Below are 18007 nucleotides of genomic sequence, written 5' to 3' on the forward strand. Positions count from 1 at the left end.
GTTCTATGACTCTGACACTATGGTAATGGGAACCATATAAGTACCTAGAAATAGAAAATTTATTGTCAAAAAATGTCATTACTCCCAGCTATTCAAAACTAGCACTGAAACGCCACAGATCCAAATCTTATTGCTAAAACTAAGAGTGCCAACATTAGGGAAGAATACTTCAGAAAGTGCCTGTGCCAACAAGCCAGCAGGTTACACGTCTAACGGAAAGACTTGCGTATAGAGATAACTATCAGCATCTGTACAAAAATACTCAGTATCAGTTGCCCAGGTATGCCCGTTACCCACAGTAATCAGACTTTGGAGAGAAAAAATAATGAATGAAGGGTGCTAACCATTTATAGAATTGAGAAGTTACCTTGATATAACCCAAAGGAGAGAATACGGTCATGAAGAAAATGCTCCACGGATCATCAAATGCCAAGTCAGAAAGGAAATTTAGGATCTTGGAGTTTACCTCCTGTAAACTGAATACAACAGGGTTACTCATATATGCTGGGCTCAATCTAATCCATACTTTTGACAGAGTCCTCATAAATTTTAGGAGCACAAACAGGTAAGATTAACATCATGACATCCTAATAGACTTTCCTAAAAGCAGTTATAACGTTTCTTATTCTTAACCATGCATGATACAATAGGGAGTGTAACCTATGTGTGGTGCTAACTTTCAAAACAGGAAAGTTACAGGGTCTTAACCGGAGCCCTGACCTATGCTCAATGTCAAAATTCATGACAAATGCAGGGTGACAGAAGGTGGAGTGACAAATGATACCGTTACAAGGTGTTGCTGCAACTTTAGCTGAAGGAAAGAGAAGGGGCTGGGTTGACTACAGGGTGATCTGACAGATCAGAACCCCACTGGCACTGCCATGGGGTGACTGAGGCAAAGACAGAAACCCCTTAGAATCATAGAATATTAGGGTTGGAAGAGACCTCAGGAGGTCACCTAGTCCAATTCCCTGCTCAAAGCAAGACCAACACCAACTAAATCATCCCAGCCAAGGCTTTGTCAAGCCAGGCCTTTAAAACCTCTAAGGAAGGAGATTCCACCACCTCCCTAGGTAACCCATTCCACTGCTTCACCACCCTCCTAGTGAAATAGTGTTTCCTAATATCCAACCTAGAACTCCACCATTGCAACTTGACACCATTGCTTCTTGTTCTGTCATCTGTCACCACTGAACAGCCTAGCTCCATCCTCTTTGGAACCCCCCTTCAGGTAACTGAAGGCTGCTATCAAATCTCCCCCCTTTACTGAAACAATAGGCAAGGAAGATTCTGCTCTAACACTTGGGTCCCCTTGGTACAACAACTGCCAGCGAGGTAAGAATTTTTAAAACTTGTAGATATTTGAGAATGTGAGCTTGTATCAAGGCACCTAAGGCCTGTAGTTCTGCTACATAAAAAGATGCAAGATGGGAGCTGGGGAAACAAGCAGACAGTTCATCACAATATGTTCCTAATTTCTATTCGAAGTCACTAGACCCCAGCCTTTGGACTTCTGCATTTAGTGATACTATGGTCCAACGCTTCACCTTTCACAACCGTCACAGTAATTATGGCTGTTCAGAAGAACTGGGTACTTACTGAAAAACAAAATTTTGGCAGTAAATGTGCAGAAAACTGACCACGGCATCATTTATCGCATACCTACCCAATAACATACATATCCATACTCGGTCCCTGTGAACTGAGCTGAAGTAAGCCAGTGACATCAGGAGGAGGAGAAGCTGTGCCCACATTCCAGGTTACCAAGTGCAGTCTACATATAAAAAATAAGACAAAATTGAAGTCTAAACTGGTGAGCACAGGAGGATCCAATTTTCCACTACAAAACTCCCATATGTGGAAAAAACCCAAGATTTACAAATAATGACAAATTGAAAACTATCATAAAAGCTATTTACTAGCTACACAAAAATTTAACAACTCGCCAATCAGAGAATGAAACCTGAACTCTTGGCACTTGTCTTTCAGCTTTTTCCCCCAAATCAGGAAAGCCTCATCTAGCGTGCGAGACACTTCCTCATGAATCTCATCATCTGAGCTGATGTCCTCCACACAAGCCATGAGTTGTGCCACTCGTTGTCGGAGCTGTAAGCGACCACTGGACCCTGTACTGCTGAAACTTGCAGAGCGACTGCGGAAGGGGTGCAGACTTTCTAAATCAAACAGGGAGAGGGATGACGAATCCTGAAGCGCATCTTCACTATTCAAGGACGCCATCTGGGCAAAAGAGCAGCAAAACTATACTCCGAAGTGCTAGCCACATTACCCTTCAAATCCTGAGTACAGGAAAACCCTCAGTGGCACACTCACAGCGTTTTTCAGCTCAAGTTTTAACTCTTGTGAAATTCAGCATTATTCCTAGCAAAAACGTATAGGTGCATCTGCAGTAAAGCAGAAAGAAATACAGCATTAAGATCAGTCACACCCTACTGCTCCTGACAAAAGCTGATGAGTCCTGCCCCACCTCACATACTAAAGCATTTCTTCCTAACAGATTTAACTCTGTTAAGAGCTTGAGGTTTAAGAGAATTTATTGCTGATGTGATTTGAATCACATGTTTCTATCAGCTGTTAGAAGAAATGTAATCTCCAACTTCCAGGCATGTGCACTACTCAATTTTATCTGAGTACAGCATAAAAAGCCACAAGGATCCTAGAGCTTCTGATGAGGGGTTCCAAAAGCACAGACCTGCCACCTAACTTTTCAAACAGTATCTAATACTGTACAGTTTTCTGAGAAAGGATTATTCAATATTATTATATTGCAGGTGGTCTTTAAAATACTAAGCTGCTAATTTCCACCTACCTTAGGTTCACAGACAGCATCCATTACCAAAGTATCTGAATAACTTACAATCTTTAATGTAATTATCCTCACAACATCTCTGCGATGTAAGGCAATACAGTAGAACCTCAGAGTTACGAAAACCTCAGGAACGAAGGTTGTTCATAACTCTGAAATGTTCATAACTTTGAACAAAATGTTATGGTCGTTCTTTCAAAAATTTACAACTGAACATTGACTCAATACAACTTTGAAAGTTTACTATACACAAGAAAAATGCTGCTTTCCCTTTATTTTTAAAAGGAATTTAGTACTGTATTGTATTTGCCTCTCTTTTTTCTCTGCTGCTGCCTGATTGCATACTTCTGGTTCCAAATGAGGTGCGTGGTTGACTGGTCAGTGCGTAACTCCGGTGTTCAGGATTCTGTGATTCTACTGTATTATTATTCCCATTTTGCAACTGGAGCACAGAAAGACTGAGATCACACAGGAAATCTTTGGAAAAAGCAGGGAATTGAACCTGCATCTCCTCACTCTTAGGGTAGTGCCCTAACCACTGGAATATCTTTCCTCACAAGTTTCCCTTTGAAATGTTATACTGAAGTTAGCCAGAAGGTACAGTAGAATAATCTGATACCGCAGTAAGTGATGGGCCTTTCATATATACTACAGTCCACCCTCTACTATGGAAGAGATGGATTACCTGAGAAAACTCTCCAAATTAGCATTCAGAAGGAAAGCCAGATGGCAGTGAAGATACAAAGCCAAAAAACTATTGAATACGAAAGTTCAAGGGGAAAATATCAGCAAATATTGAGGAAAATTGAATCCCATGATGTCGCTAAACAAGAGAGGAAAAGGGCTGACAGCCTCAGGATCCACACCAAAAAAAATGAGAACATGAGAGGTAAAACCAAATCAAACATTTTGAGGTTTAAGCATTCTCATGAGCTACAACTGTAGGACAAATTTCAGAGTAGTGAATGTATAGCTATAGAAACAGAATGCAAACAGCATAGCACCACAAGGCATTAGGCAAACCCAATGGACTGTGTATAATTCTCTATAAACGCTTAGCACTTTACAACTCCCTACCAATATTAACTGATCCTCAACAATCACAGTGAGTAGGTATGATAAGATCTTCACCTGACTGACATCACAAGTAAATTGTCTTGCAAAATAAGGAAGCTACTCAAGGTACTCTATTTTTCTATCATCTTATCATCATAGTGATCCAAGCACCTAGCGTGTCAGAACACTGTTCAAGCCAGGAGAACCCTATTCTAGACATTTGGATCACTGGGCAGGGTATTCCCCACAAATGAGCCCTTCCCAAGCATGCTTTCTGCATAATGCTGATTTACAATAAGTTCCAGAAGATTAGAAGAAAGCTAATGTTGTGCCAATATTTAAAAGGGGTAAATAGGAGGATCTTGGAAATATAGGGCTGTCAACTTGACATCAATCCCAGGCCAAAAAAAAAAAAAAAATGGAATGGATGATATGAGACTTCTTTAATTCTTTATTAACCAAGGGTAATATAATTAACGTCAATCAACATGGTTTATGGAAAATAGGTCTAGGCAAACAACTTGATATCATTTTTTGATTAGATTACAAGTTTGGTTGACAAAGGTAATAAAGTTGCTGTAATATATTTAGACTTCTCTAATGCATTTACTTGGGACTGCACAATATCTTGATTAATAAACTAGAATGATACAAAATCAACATGGCACACATTACATTGATTAAAAACTAGATAACTGACAGATCTTAGAACGTAATTATGAAAGGGGAATCATCAAGCAGCTGATGTATTTCTAGTGTAGTCTTGCAGGGACTGGTCCTTGGCCCTAGTTAACATCTTTATCAATGACTTGGAAAAAGGCAAAATAATTTCTGATAATGTCTGCATATGATATGAAATGGTTATAATGAAGAGAATAGGCCACTGATACAGAGTGATCTGCATCACTTGGCAAGCTACATGAAGGCAAACAATGTACATTTTAATATTGCCAAATGTAAGGTTATATATCTAGAATGTAGGCCATACTTGCAGGATGGGGGATCTCTACCCTAAGAAGCAGTGACTATGAAAAAGACTTGAGGGGTCAGAGTGGACAATCGGCTGAACACAAGCTTTCAGGGCAACACTGTAGCAAAAGGTTAATACAATTGCTGGATGTATAAACAGGGGACTACTGAGTTGGAGTAGGGAGGTTATATTACCTCTGTGTTTGACACTGGTTCTGATGTCCACAAGGACGACGAAAAACTGAAGATGGTCCAGAGAAGAACCACAAGCACGATTAAAGGTTTGGAAAACATGCCTTATAGCAACAAATTCAAGGAGTTATATCATCTTAGTTTGTCAAAGAGAAGGAGGAGGAGTGACTTGATCACAGTCTATCAGTACCTACAGTGGGAACAGAAATTTGATAATAGAGGGCTCTTCAATCTAGCACACAAAGGTATAACAAGACTCAATACCTGAAAGATGAAGACAAATTCAGACTAGAAATAAGGTGCAAACTTTTAACAGTGAGGGTAACTAATCATTGGAACAACTTATCAAGGGCTATGTTGGATTCTCCATCACTGGAAAGTTTTAAATCAAGATTGGATTCTTTTTCTAAAAGATCTGCTCTAATTCAAACACAGATGTTAGATTTGAAAGAGGAATTAATACAGGGAAGTTCTCTGGCCTGGGTTGTGCAGGAGGTCAGACTAGACCAATGTTTTTTTAGCCTGGGATCCACAGACTAGATTTTCAAAGGGAGCCACATCTCCATTTGAAATTTTTTAGGGATCTGCAAATGAAAAAAAGCTTGAAAACCACAGACGATCACAATGGTCCTTTCTAGCCTTAAGAAAAATATAAAATAAAAAAAAAAATCTACGAATCTATATGAACTTCCAACACTGAACAGTGCTTCTTTGAAGAAACTGAGCTAGAAATATTTATTGCAATAGTGCCTTCCTCACAGCTGTAGACAAACAGTGCAGCTTAGCAAAACTTTTCCACAATCTATGTTGCCTTATCTTCATTTGATTTATTTCCAGTAACTACAATTTCCTTTATTTCCCCTTAATATGTCTACAGAGATCAAATTGTGAGGGTTTTTTAAAAAACAATTATTTTACTTATATATTAATAAGGGATTTCCTCTAAGATCACATAAGCAGTCATTGGTGCCCTAGCTTTTCTCCTGAAAAGACTGGCAAATGGAAATCATACACTTCCTTAAAATGCCTCAGTTGCTTGGTTCAGAGGGAAGAGAACATATCTGAGAAACTTTACAGAGGGCTTAATATCTTAGTCAAGTCCCAATTTAAGTTTTACACCCATTTTCTGTATTTCTTTGTCTATTACTGCCAATTACCCATAGTGGTTTGTAAACAGAAGCTTTCTCCATTCACTGGCAAGTCCACAGTCCAGTGCTTGTGACATCACAATTTATCCCCCCAGAAGCCATTATGTTAAAAATACTGGCCTGTAGCAAAAATAAAGTCAGAGACTCATTTAAACTCTTTCCCTTTGTATTTGCCAGTGAAGGGAAGAATTTTGGTTTCTGGTATGTTGTTCTGTATCTAAACAAGTACAGCAGATTTCACTCTCTACATTAAAAATTAAGAAACGGGCCTTTTTTAATTAGAAAAAAACCTGTTAAATAGTCAATGTTCAGTTCTACTGTCTGAAATGACAAGTTCCAAAGTTTAAAAAGTAGAAAATCAGCTTTTCTTCTTTACTCCATGTGACTATGCAAAGTTGGTAATTAGTATAACTCCTTGCTAATGAGCTGGGACAGTCATTACATGCTTCAGTAATTACAAGCCATTATATAAACTTTCAAGGGCTTTTATTTTATTTTTTTTAAAAAAGATCTAATCATGGATTTCAGCAGGTCATGAGATCTAATCTCTTCTCTAGGAAGGGGAATAGCAGGTCCATATATTACTACAGTCATAAGGTTAATTCTCACTGCTGACACAAACCACTAAGCTCCTTTAGTAATATCCACTAATACTGTAGCTGCTGCATAAAACTAAGCAGTTTTCTGCAGTGAAACAGCAACTAATATGAATGTGGGAGGTCTTCAGAACACAAACATACACCACCCCCTGAAGCCTGGAAGAGCTGGCTCAACAAAGTGCATGAAGACAGATGAAGATAATGGGTGAAAGAAAGAAGATGACCCCTGTCACAGATGCACAGTTTTTAAACAGTCTCTTGGAGGAGCCTCTTTAGGGTGCCAGACCCCCAAGTGGTCCCACTCTTCCTTCACGGTAGGCCACACAGGCTCACCACATCCTAGATTGAGTGACTAGGTTCCAGCATTCCTGCTTTACACTTTGAGCAAATCTAACCAAGATAGACTCCTGATAGAGACTTGTATACTCTTCTGAGACTAATGCAACCCAGCCAGTATTTGCAGTCACAACCCAAACAGAACACAGCATTCAGAATCCTTAGGTTAGTACAAAGAAATAAAAGTTAAAGTCACAATTCACCAGTCAAGCTGTAGTGAACTCCATTTTCAGGCTCTAGTTCTCTCTGACTTCCTTCCTCAGGGTATGCCTAAACTTAAACCACAGCAGTTGGGCCACTGTAGACTTCAATGTAGACACTACTGATGCCAACTGGAGAGGTTTCCAGTGGCGCAGGTAATCCATCTCCCAAGAGGTGATAGCTACGTCAACTACAGAATTCTCCCATTGATCGAGATTAGGAATGGGATTAGGTCAATCTGATTGCACTGCTCATGGGGATTTGTCACTCCCCTGAGCAACATAGTTATCCCGACCTAATTTTGTACTGGTAACCCGTGGCTTACACTACTCGGAGAGCAAACAATTCTTCTCCCCACCCCGCACTGAGAAGCAATGCAAAGTAGGGGGAAACTCAGGCACACAGATACTTCACAAAAATAATACAAAAAAATTCCCACTTTGTCACAATCCCCAAATTCTGGAGCCCAATCCAAAACTCACTTACCTGAGATTCTTCATGATCTCTAAATCAATTGGCTAGGCCGGGCCCCTGGGTTCAATCCTCACCCACCCCAAAGACCTGCTGAGAAAGTAGGAGCTCTTGTCAGGAAATGGGTATGTCAACAGGATGAGTGCCAGGAACCAACAGCCCAGTGGGATCCCAGTATGCCCTCTCACAAACAAAAAAGGGAGTTGGGTCCCCTTCCTTACACATACATATACAAGAAAAGAGGTATCCCTGGGCCCCAACCCTCCCCAACAGTATACCAGAGGGGAGGCCCTGAGGCACTGCATCCCCCCAGAATACCCAAATATATGTATCTATTTACATGGGGGTGTCCCTGAGTAATACCTCCTCCCCCCCCCCCCCCCACAGAGGGTATCACTTCCCCCAAGGTATATACGCACCCAGGAGGACAGTTGTCCCCAGGCCACCTGCATGCATGGGAGATGGGGGGGGGGGTCATCCACAGGCCACACTCCCCAAGTACTTGGGGGGGGGGAAATGAGGGTCATTCGCAGGCCCCCACACCACATCCCTACATGCTCAGACAGGGGTGTTCCCTAGCCTCTCCACACACCCCCAGCTCACACACCTAAGGGTTTACTTCCTACTCCGCCCGCTGCTCTCCCCCCCCGCACCCTACGGGGGGGGAGGGTTCCCAGCCCACTACTCCCCCCTCCGCTCACCTCCTCCTCCCCCCCGGGGGGGGGAGGCCCTAGCCCGCTGCTCCCCTCCGCACACACCCAGGGGGATGGTCCCTAGCCCGCTGCTCCCCCCCCCCGCACACACCCGGGCGGGTCCCGACGCCGTCGGCCCTTCTCGAGCGGCGGGGCCAAGTCTCTTGTGGGGAGGGCGCCCTGTGCCAAGGCCGGGCCTGTCCGGGCGCCTGATCCCCAGCAGCGGGGCGCAGCGACAGCCGCCCAGGTCGGACGCTCTCAGGCCAGCTCGGCCTTCGACCCGCCACACCGGTGGGCGGGGCTCGCGCCCTGGATCGCCTCAGGGCGGCGTCGCTCGTGGCAACGCGGCCGGCGATGGGCCCTGCCCACCTCCCCCACCCTGCGCCGATAGGCCCACGTGACGGCGGGGGGGGGGCCGCTGTCTGCCAATGGGAAGGTGAGGGGCGGGCTTCCCTGAAGACGGGCGCGGGTGGGGTCCGTGCGGGGCGGGGGGAGTGAAGATCAGGTGACACAAACGGAGGTGGACGGGGGCGGGCAAACCTTTTGGCCTGAGGGTCACAGCGGGTTTCCAAAATTGGAGGGAGGGCCGGTTAAGGGAGTGTGCCCCCCCCCCCCAAACAGCCAAGCGCGGACCCCGCCCCCATCCGACCGCCCTGCTTCTGGGCCCCTGAGAGCCCCCCGGGGCCCTGCCCCATCCAACGCCTCTGGTCCCTGAAAGAACAGGAGGACGTGTGGCACCTCAGAGACCAACCAACTTATGTGAGCATAAGCTCGCTTCATGTGTAGCTCACGAAAGCTTATGCTCAAATAAATGTGTTAGTCTCTAAGGTGCCACAAGTACTCCTTTTCTTTTTGCGAATACAGACTCACACGGCTGCTACTCTGAAACCTGTTCCCTGAGGGACCCCCCAGGACCCCGCTGCATCCACACACCCCTTGACTGGCCCCTGCCGCTCCATCCAAACCCCCGCCGCTTCCTGAGTGCCCCCCCAACCCCCCCCTTCCCTGCTCTGACTGCCCCGACCCCTGTCCACAGCCCCGACCCACCCACACCCCTGAACGCCCCACCCCCTTCCCACGCTGCCTGGAGCGCTGGTGGTGCTACCGCTGCTGCGGCTCTGCAACTGCGCTGCCCGCCCGCCCAGAGCACTGCGCTGAGCCTGCGGGGGATGGCCTCCTGGGCCAGGGGCTCAGGGGCCAGGCAGGAGCGTCCTGGGGCCGGATGTTGCCCACGGGCCGTAGTTTGCTATCTGGTCACCCTATGCCAGAGGTGGGCAAATAGGAAAAATCAGGAGAGAGTGTGTGTGTGTGTGTGGGGGGGGGTAATAGACACCTATATAAGAAAAATCTCCAAATATCAGGACTGTACCTATAAAATTGGGACATCTGGTCACCCTCTGTGCGCATGACGGGGGAAGTAGCTTGCAGAACTCTCTGCCAGTTGACAGCAAGGATTGCAAGTCTCTCCACCCCCACTATGGCCAGCGGATATTGGTACAAGGGTCCAGGGTAGGAGGCCCAGACAGCAAGTGTAAAAAGTCAGAACAGAGTGTGGGGGGATAATAGGTGCTATATAAGAAAAAGCCCCCAAAATCAGGACGGCCCTATAAAATCAGGACATCTGGTCACCCTAGTCCAGGGGCTCAAACTGCCCCCTTCCTCTGCCACAACTAGCAACAGCCCCTATCCACAGAGGACTGGGGGCTACGTGGGCTGCTGGTCTCAGGGAGTCCAGATAGCCCCCACAGTCCAAGCCACACTGAGGAGAATAGAACAAGCCTACAGTGACAGAGGGCAGAAGTGGTGCAGGAAGACCACTGTGGTATTTTTCTGCATTACAAACTCTGCTTTTAGTCCTCCTGAAAAACACAGCTTCTGTCAGCACAGCACAGTGCAGGAGCCATAGGCAGACTAGAGAGGAAGGGCTTTAGTCCCCACCAAGAGCCTCCACCCCAGCTGGGAATCATGGCTTGGCAGCATATTTCTCCATTTAAAATAGACAGGAAGAGCTTGCACTGCCCTCAGGGCCGGCTCCAGGCACCAGCGAACCAAGCAGGTGCCTGGGGCAGCAAATGTAAAGGGGCAGCAGGACGTCGGGCTCTGGGGCGGCAATCCACTCTCGGAGGGAACTCGGCGGCGGGGACACAACTCTTCTTCGGTCGCTGGCAGCAATTCGGCGGCCACACCATCACTCCGCCTCTGTGTTCGGCGGGCAGAATTCTGCCTCCCCGTTCGACAGCAAGTTGGTTTTTTTTGCCGCTTGGGGCTGCAAAAAACAGTGGAGTGGGCCCTGACTGCCCTCCTTTTTTTGGAAAAAAATTCCTTGAGTAACACATCTTTAAACCCCAGACAGGACACCCCACCACAAACCTGTCTCCCTTTTCCAAAGACCCCAGCTCTAGTCTGAGGATAGAGCTGCCACATGTGCAGGGGTAGGGCTAGGGCTAGAACACCCAGAATATTCACAGAAAGGAAGAGTGGCCCAGGCCAAACCCACAGCAAGAAAACTGGCCTGTGAAAAACAACATGAATAACCCCCAAGTGACATATGGTCACTCTAGAACTGACAGAACCCCTACTTTAATCTAATTTTCATGCTGCCCTTACTCCCTCTCAAATATGCACTACACCAAGATTAATATTAAAGACCAGCAAGATGTTCACATAATGGACTTAAGTAATCATATAATATTTTTACCTATGTCTTCTCTCTCCACTTGTTTGCTGCATTACAGCTAATATTAGATTGTAAATACAGGTAACATGGTCAGATTCTTATCTTACATCAGTTTTACAACAGAGTAATTCCACTGGCTTCAGTGGCGTTACTCCTGATTTACATTAGTGTGAGATCAGAATCAGGCCTTGTTTGTTCTGTAAGGAATCCAGAAAACTGTAGGTCCTCTACACATAATTATATAATCACTAAAAGATTTTACACGATAGCATATCTATGTGGAATACTAGACACACAAGGTATAAAACAGACAACAGACTCCAAAAAGCTCTGTCTAAGATTTTATTAGATTTGTTTCCAATATGCCTGTATTGGAAGATTAGGAGACAAAAGGCACAAACTCACATTAAAGAAACAACAAGATAATCTAATAAATTCTACAAAGTGTATGTTGTAAAAGAAATAGCACTATGAACCAATCAAAACTTGTCAGGGAGTCCCAGCAGGGGCTATAGGAGGATAAACCCAGAAAGGTGCAAGTGTGCTGGGAGTACAGAGTGTCACTATGGCCTCCTCCATCAGGTAAACTCCAGCTAAAACACCCCAGCCCATAGGCCTCTCCACCAAGGCACCTGCTTCCGATCAAAACTGCAATGTTTAAAATCCAACCAGGACACCCGGTTTGGATCTGAAGAGAATGTGACAGCACAAGGATCCCCCTAGAACAAACAAACATCTGATCATTAACCCCTCCAGGAGCCAGCAGGTTTTGGGTTCTTGCCAAAGCCAAATGCAAGAGATATACAGCACACTAACACAATCAGTGAAGATTGTTACATTTCGCCATGCTCTCACTAGTGGGAACCAAGGATCAACACTGCCCTTGAGAGAGGTCTCTACAGGATCTCTCTATCCCAACTTTGAGGAAAATTTTCACTCTGGATAAACATGAATTTTTTTTTAAATCATGTATTTACCTTGCAGTTTCCTGCATTTTTTCCTGGTAATTACTGCTAATCAGGAAAGCTTTGTGTTTAAATACAAGCTTTCACCCTCATACACAATCTGTTTCTGATCCCGTCTTTAGAATCTGTTTCCATGGAGATGAAATGTCAGCTAGAAAACTTCTTGGATAAAAACACAAGTATCTAAGAACAATCGTGTTATATATTCTCAAGTTTTCCCCAAGTTAAGAATCCCTCCTTAAACTCTGCTACTGACAAGATGTTAACAAATCAATGTGTTAATTCTCAATTAAAATATTCTAGATTGAGGGAACTCTAGTAAGGGGCGTACACTCCTGGACTCTGCTTCTCAAACCCCTAGAGAAATAGTGCCACAAAAACAACTTTCCTGGTCCCAAATAGTCTTGAAGACTAAGGTTTAATATCTTAGACTATTATTTAATAATGAGCTGGTTTTACTTCTACCTCATGAGTATGCTAAAATCCACATCCCAAAAACCCTCTGAGGTCACTGAGAAGGATCAGCCAGAGTTATCAGTACAATTCAGAGCTTATTGCACTTAGACATCTGTAAGGCAAAAGAACAGATTTACCAAAAAAAAAAAAAAAAAAAGGGGGGGGGGGGGGGAGGGGAGAGAGAGAATAAACTGCCTCTTGACTGAAAACCAGCCTCTTCCTCCAGAGCAAGCCCTGTGCATCTTTCCCCTGCACCGAAAACAATTCACCCCTGCACTTTCATTCAGCATGGCATGGGATTGATTCAGAAACTATTAGCTGATGGAGGTTTGTAAGAGGCTGAGTACAAACCGGGCATACTGCATGAAGCATTACTCAAAAAAAAGAATCTCCCCCCCCCCCCCCCCCCCCCCCCCCCCCCCCCCCCCCCCCCCCCCCCAAAAAAAAAAAAAAAAAAAACGGTGTGGAGGTGGAAATGGTAACATCACAGCTGCCTTTGGCATTTACATTTCACTTCACTTCACCCCAATACAGATAAAGGGAATGAAGTTTGATTACACAGCTGCTGGCGGAAGCAAGCCAAACACTGGCCTCTACCAATCAGCCAGGAAAGCCCTTGTTTCTCCTAGTCATGTTTCCTCAAGTATTTAATAAAGTAGTGTTTGTTTGATTCGTCCAGCTTATTTGATTGTCTAAAGCTGAGATACCACCATAAGGACACAGACTAAGAATGAGTCCTAGAGCTGTTTTCTGACACTCAGCAACATCCTTTGCAACCCTAGGAAATTGCAATGGTCTTGTGCAGAGATTGCTTGGTCTTACATTTTGCCTTTTTACAGCATAGAAAGGCAAACTAAGTTCTAGCAATTTTGTAATGGGAAGTATGCAGAGAAGTATTATTGCTGAACAGCAGCACAGATCCAGGCATCTGAGCGTGATTGGATATGGAGATTATTTATGCCTATCAGCATCACAAAATTCTGCTTGTCCTGGGACACTCATTTTCTTTTGATGGGCAAACAAAATAGCGTTAGTTTTACAAATATGAGCAATCATAATAAAGGGCAGTCCAGTAGATTGTGAGATTCATCAGGTAAGTTATCATAACAATTTTAAAAGGCTGATTTATACACACAACTATAGAACACCAACATAGTTCCAAGGGCCAAAGGAAAGACGCATATCTAGACAAAAGATGCATTCAAGGTCTCAGCATTCGCACACAAAAGGATACCTGCTGTTCAGTCCCTTTAAGTTGTGTGTGTTTAGACAGACCAAGTAATGCTGTTGCAGTAGCCACGTATGATGGTATCTTAACAGCAGACTTGACCGTGGCAACACAGGTGTGTATTGGAGCCTGTATGTCAGTAATATTACCTTGGGAGCAAAAGTCAGAGCCTAGAATTCTGTGGAATAGTTCTGCACTCAAATAAATACTGACAATTCCCCTCTCCATAAATGGACACTCAAAGAATGGTGAAGGGCTTGGACAGGACAAAGGCAGCAGTTTATCCCAGTTTTGAAAACAAAATAAATCTAAAATCACCACATCACAAGACTAATTCAGCTAAAAATGCCACTTGGAAATCAAACAGGGACACATGGAAATTGGTCTGAACACAATGAAAAAAGGAGGGAGGAGTCATAAATACAGCAATCTATAAGTCACACGTCTCCAAGGAGCTGCCTCCTTCACATACGTGCTAACACTGGAGTGCTTAGTACCAGACTGTCTATTTGCTCACAATATTAAAGGGCATCTAGAATTAGCTATGGGAGATTTAAAATCGCCTGCCGATTGGATATAGAAAGGCTTGATCCAGAGATGGTCCATTGGTCAAGAGGGTGGAGTCTCTGGGCCTTCCTGCTGACTGTCTTGCAAACTAGGAGAAAGAGACAACAGGAAAACATTTTAAAACCATTTCTGAAATTAAATGTGCCAGTAAAGGTGCAATATTGACAACCCTGAAGGAAAAGTCCTTCATTTAGCCACAGACTGAACCCAGCATAAGCAGAAGCAGGACAGACTACTCCATTCTGTCCCATCAACAAGCCTGACCTAACCTAGCGCAGAGTTCAATCCAGAGTCTATCTGCAAATACTGCCAAAGAGGACAATTTATAATATAGTTATCTAGCACGTTCCATCCCAAAAGACCTGTGGGACAAGGCCACTAACTCATTTCCAGATGGGATGGGGTAGGTATGGAAGAGGGAGAAGCAGAGTATGGAGTTAGGTAATGGACAGGAACTGAATTCAACTAGCAACTCAATCGGGGGCTAATGGAAGGGAAGAGGGAGATGGAAGTTGGAGCTGCCACCAGAAGCCCAGAGATTGAGCCTGCAACTCCCAGATCAGCCAACAGGTAGTATGGCAAGGAAACAGGAGAACATTCAAGGCAGTGACAGCAGAAGAGGGAATGCAAGGCCACCAGGGCTCAGTGCCACACCCCACCATTGGTAACCCTTCGAAACGTAGCTAAAATGGGGGAGCCACACTACACCAGAAATTCCTCTGAGAATGGAAACCTTTCCTTCCTTCCCCTCACTAACCCCCACCTTAGAGTGTACAAAACAAAAACTTACCCAAAAACTTTATTAAAGCAAACAAAGAAAAAATTGTGGAATTAATATGATGCGAGAACATCTCTTCACTTTGCTTTTACATTCTTATCCCTTTCCCTGAAACTGGGTCTGTCTTGTCTATTTTGATTGTTTGCTCATCAAGGCACAGACCATTTTCTACTCTACATGTGTACAATACCCATCATGATATTGGGCAAAGGGAGGTGGACGATTTTGAGAACCGGTGTATCAAGGAGGCAGGGTAAGAAGTTAGGTTCATTATGTTAAGGAATGAAGGGGAAGGGCTCATAGGAAAAGAATGGCAAAGCTATGATTTTAGTTGGCTTGAATTTTTAAAATTAAATTAAGATGATTTGGATGGATTGGAACAGAATAGGATGGAACAGAACTAATACTGTTGCCAAAGAAATCGGGAACAATTTAAATATTAACAAAGAGTGAGATTAAGAAGATATGCCTATCATTTTACTGCCCATTTGGCTTGCATGTTGAACACCTTTCCCTTTGTCTATCTTACCTTTTTAGACTGTATGCTCTTTGGGGAAGGTACTACATCTTGCTCTGTTTACAAAGCACAGAGCACACTGTGGGAGCTACTGCCATCTAGATAAATAATGTACAGGCAGCTTCTATAACCTTCTACACTTTTTCCTCTTGATCAGTAGTGCCTTTCAGACATTTAGCTTCCACCATTTCCCCACTAATATTGCTGTAGTCATGGATAAAAACATTGCTTCCTATCCTACATCCACTCAAGTTTGCTTCATGTCAGCAGTGCAGAAGTATAAAAAAAAAAGTTTTCCCCATTACCTGTACATTGCCTAGAACGCTGGCACGAAGTCTGGCCAACAAGGAAAAACTGAAACATGCAAATACTTTGGTTCCAAGGATCAAAGCACTACAGTCAGCATGTCCACAGTGATGCACACAGAGACAAGACAAAAACAGAAGCTTAAAGAAACATCATCTATATCTTCCTTCTCTGTCCTGTGACCTATGGATGTTGCCCCACGCCTTTGCCCATTGATGAACATTGTTGCTGGGCACAATCCAGGCCAATACACCCTCAAATTCCAAAGGGCAGGGCTGCTAGACTCAAGCTCATTTATTTATTATTTCAGACTATTGAAAAGGCCTCTAACAGGGTACGCAAAGTGATGGGTACATTACACAGAAATGAGACATCAGTGTAACTTTGTGTTTACTGTTCTAATATGATGCTTTCCTTAACACTTTCCTTGTGCTCACAAACAGTTTCAAATAATTCTGAAACAAGACAGTAAATTCAGTTGGCAAGGTGAAAAGTGTATTCATTATCAGGCAAAATGAGCAGCTCTACAGATTTCTGACTTGCACAATTTCTGTACTGACTCCTTGCTAACCTGAATCAATTTGATTTTTGCTCTAAATAGCACTGAATGCCAAAACAAAGTGTGTGACAGATACTCTGGGTACATACAGTGCACAAGGAGGAAGCCACGTTAGTCATCTGCAGCTGTCATTCCTTTCACAGGATCTTTTTCTCTCATCTGAAAGTAAGCAAGCATCTTTAGCTATTTGTTCCAACACATGCTGGTAATCGGCTTCTCTGTCAGCTCCACATCAAAAAAAGGGTGTGAAGGTGGGAGTTTCTTGGCCTCAGAGGTGAAGTCTCGCATCCCTGACAACTGTCCTAACGTAAAGCAGTTTGTAAAAAAAAAAAAAAAAAAAAAAAAAAAAGCTGTGCAGGCCCCGGAACCATTTCTGGCAAAGCTGCAGCTCCTTTTAGGGCTCTGTTACCCAAAGAGCAAAAGGCACAGGGTACTACAATCAAGTACATTTTGAAGTGTGAAAAAATTACAAAGAATATTCATTGCGAGAGCATGGAAACTCCAGCACCAAACCTACATTTCTCAAAGCAGGGCCTTTTTTTTTTGTTTTGTTTTTCTTTTTTTTAAAAAAAAGGCCCTGCTTTGAGAAATGTAGGTTTGGTGCTGGAGTTTCCATGCTCTCGCAATGAATATTCTTTGTAATTTTTTCACACTTCAAAATGTACTTGATTGTAGTACCCTGTGCCTTTTGCTCTTTGGGTAACAGAGCCCTAAAAGGAGCTGCAGCTTTACCAGAAATGGTTCCGGGGCCTGCACAGCTTCTTTTTTTTTTTTATAAATAAAACCACACACACAAACACCCCATACCCAGAGACTGATTTTGCTGATAACTTGCTGAGACTCATTGAGCTGAATACTCATTAGGGTAATGAGTAAGAAGATATCTTAATTTATTTTAAAATAGTCAGTAACAGATCTTCTAAATTACCAATGAAACCAATAAAAAAGTTGTTCCAGAGCAATATAAGGAGTCTGTGCTAACTAGGAAGGCAGAACTCAAAAAGTCAGATCCAACCACCTAAACCACCAGAAGCAGCATGACCTGTGTGGTAAGCGAGCGTATTGCATGGCAAGGGGGCAGACCTTCTTTCCCCACCCCATAGTAGGTTTAGAATACAGATACTGCCTCACAGCCCACACCTGCTCTCCTCCCCACTTACCTCATCCAGCTGTTTCTTGGTCTCCTCCTCCATCCTGCGAATGTCCTCCATAGTCAGATCAACCCACTTATCAAGCCAGCAAAACAACTGCCGGTGGAAATTTGTGAAAAGACGTTTCTCTTGCTGCAAAAACAAAGGTGAGGGAACAAACAACTTAAAGCTCAGGAAAAAGAATCCCAACAATTCAGCATGCAGAACAATATGTTTACAGTTAGTTAACGTGCACTGTCATAAAGATGTGTGCACTGGGAATTGCTACAGGTCTAACCTCAGTGCTTGCCATTTTGTTTTATAGGGGAATGGGAT

General features: G+C 43.9%; 2 protein-coding genes across 15 annotated transcripts in view; both read right to left on the minus strand.

Moving 5' to 3' along the window:
• The window catches only part of INPP5K (inositol polyphosphate-5-phosphatase K), a 31062-nt gene extending 22108 nt beyond the window's left edge, over positions 1-8954 (minus strand). Inside the window, exons 1-4 of one of the 14 annotated variants that reach the window (XM_043530870.1) lie at positions 8778-8954; positions 7812-7886; positions 1667-1774; positions 368-476 (exon numbers count right to left, since the gene is read on the minus strand). In XM_043530870.1, coding sequence (XP_043386805.1) covers positions 368-476; positions 1667-1774; positions 7812-7825 — 231 coding nt within the window. In that variant the 5' untranslated portion in view covers positions 7826-7886; positions 8778-8954. Of the gene's footprint in view, positions 1-367; positions 477-1666; positions 1775-1963; positions 2325-7811; positions 7902-8215; positions 8443-8497 lie in introns of those variants that run through there. The other 13 variants (XM_037880147.2, XM_043530868.1, XM_043530865.1 and 10 more) reach the window with 13 other exon arrangements.
• A 5178-nt stretch (positions 8955-14132) lies between these two features.
• Positions 14133-18007, minus strand: part of PITPNA (phosphatidylinositol transfer protein alpha) — a 43788-nt gene continuing 39913 nt past the window's right edge. Inside the window, 3 exon segments of the mRNA XM_043531470.1 lie at positions 14133-14469; positions 16631-16700; positions 17702-17824. Of these exon segments, the coding sequence (XP_043387405.1) occupies positions 16653-16700; positions 17702-17824 (171 nt within the window). The 3' untranslated portion in view covers positions 14133-14469; positions 16631-16652.

Source organism: Chelonia mydas, chromosome 17 (genome assembly GCF_015237465.2).
Source record: "Chelonia mydas isolate rCheMyd1 chromosome 17, rCheMyd1.pri.v2, whole genome shotgun sequence".
Classification (NCBI taxonomy): Eukaryota; Metazoa; Chordata; order Testudines; family Cheloniidae; genus Chelonia; species Chelonia mydas.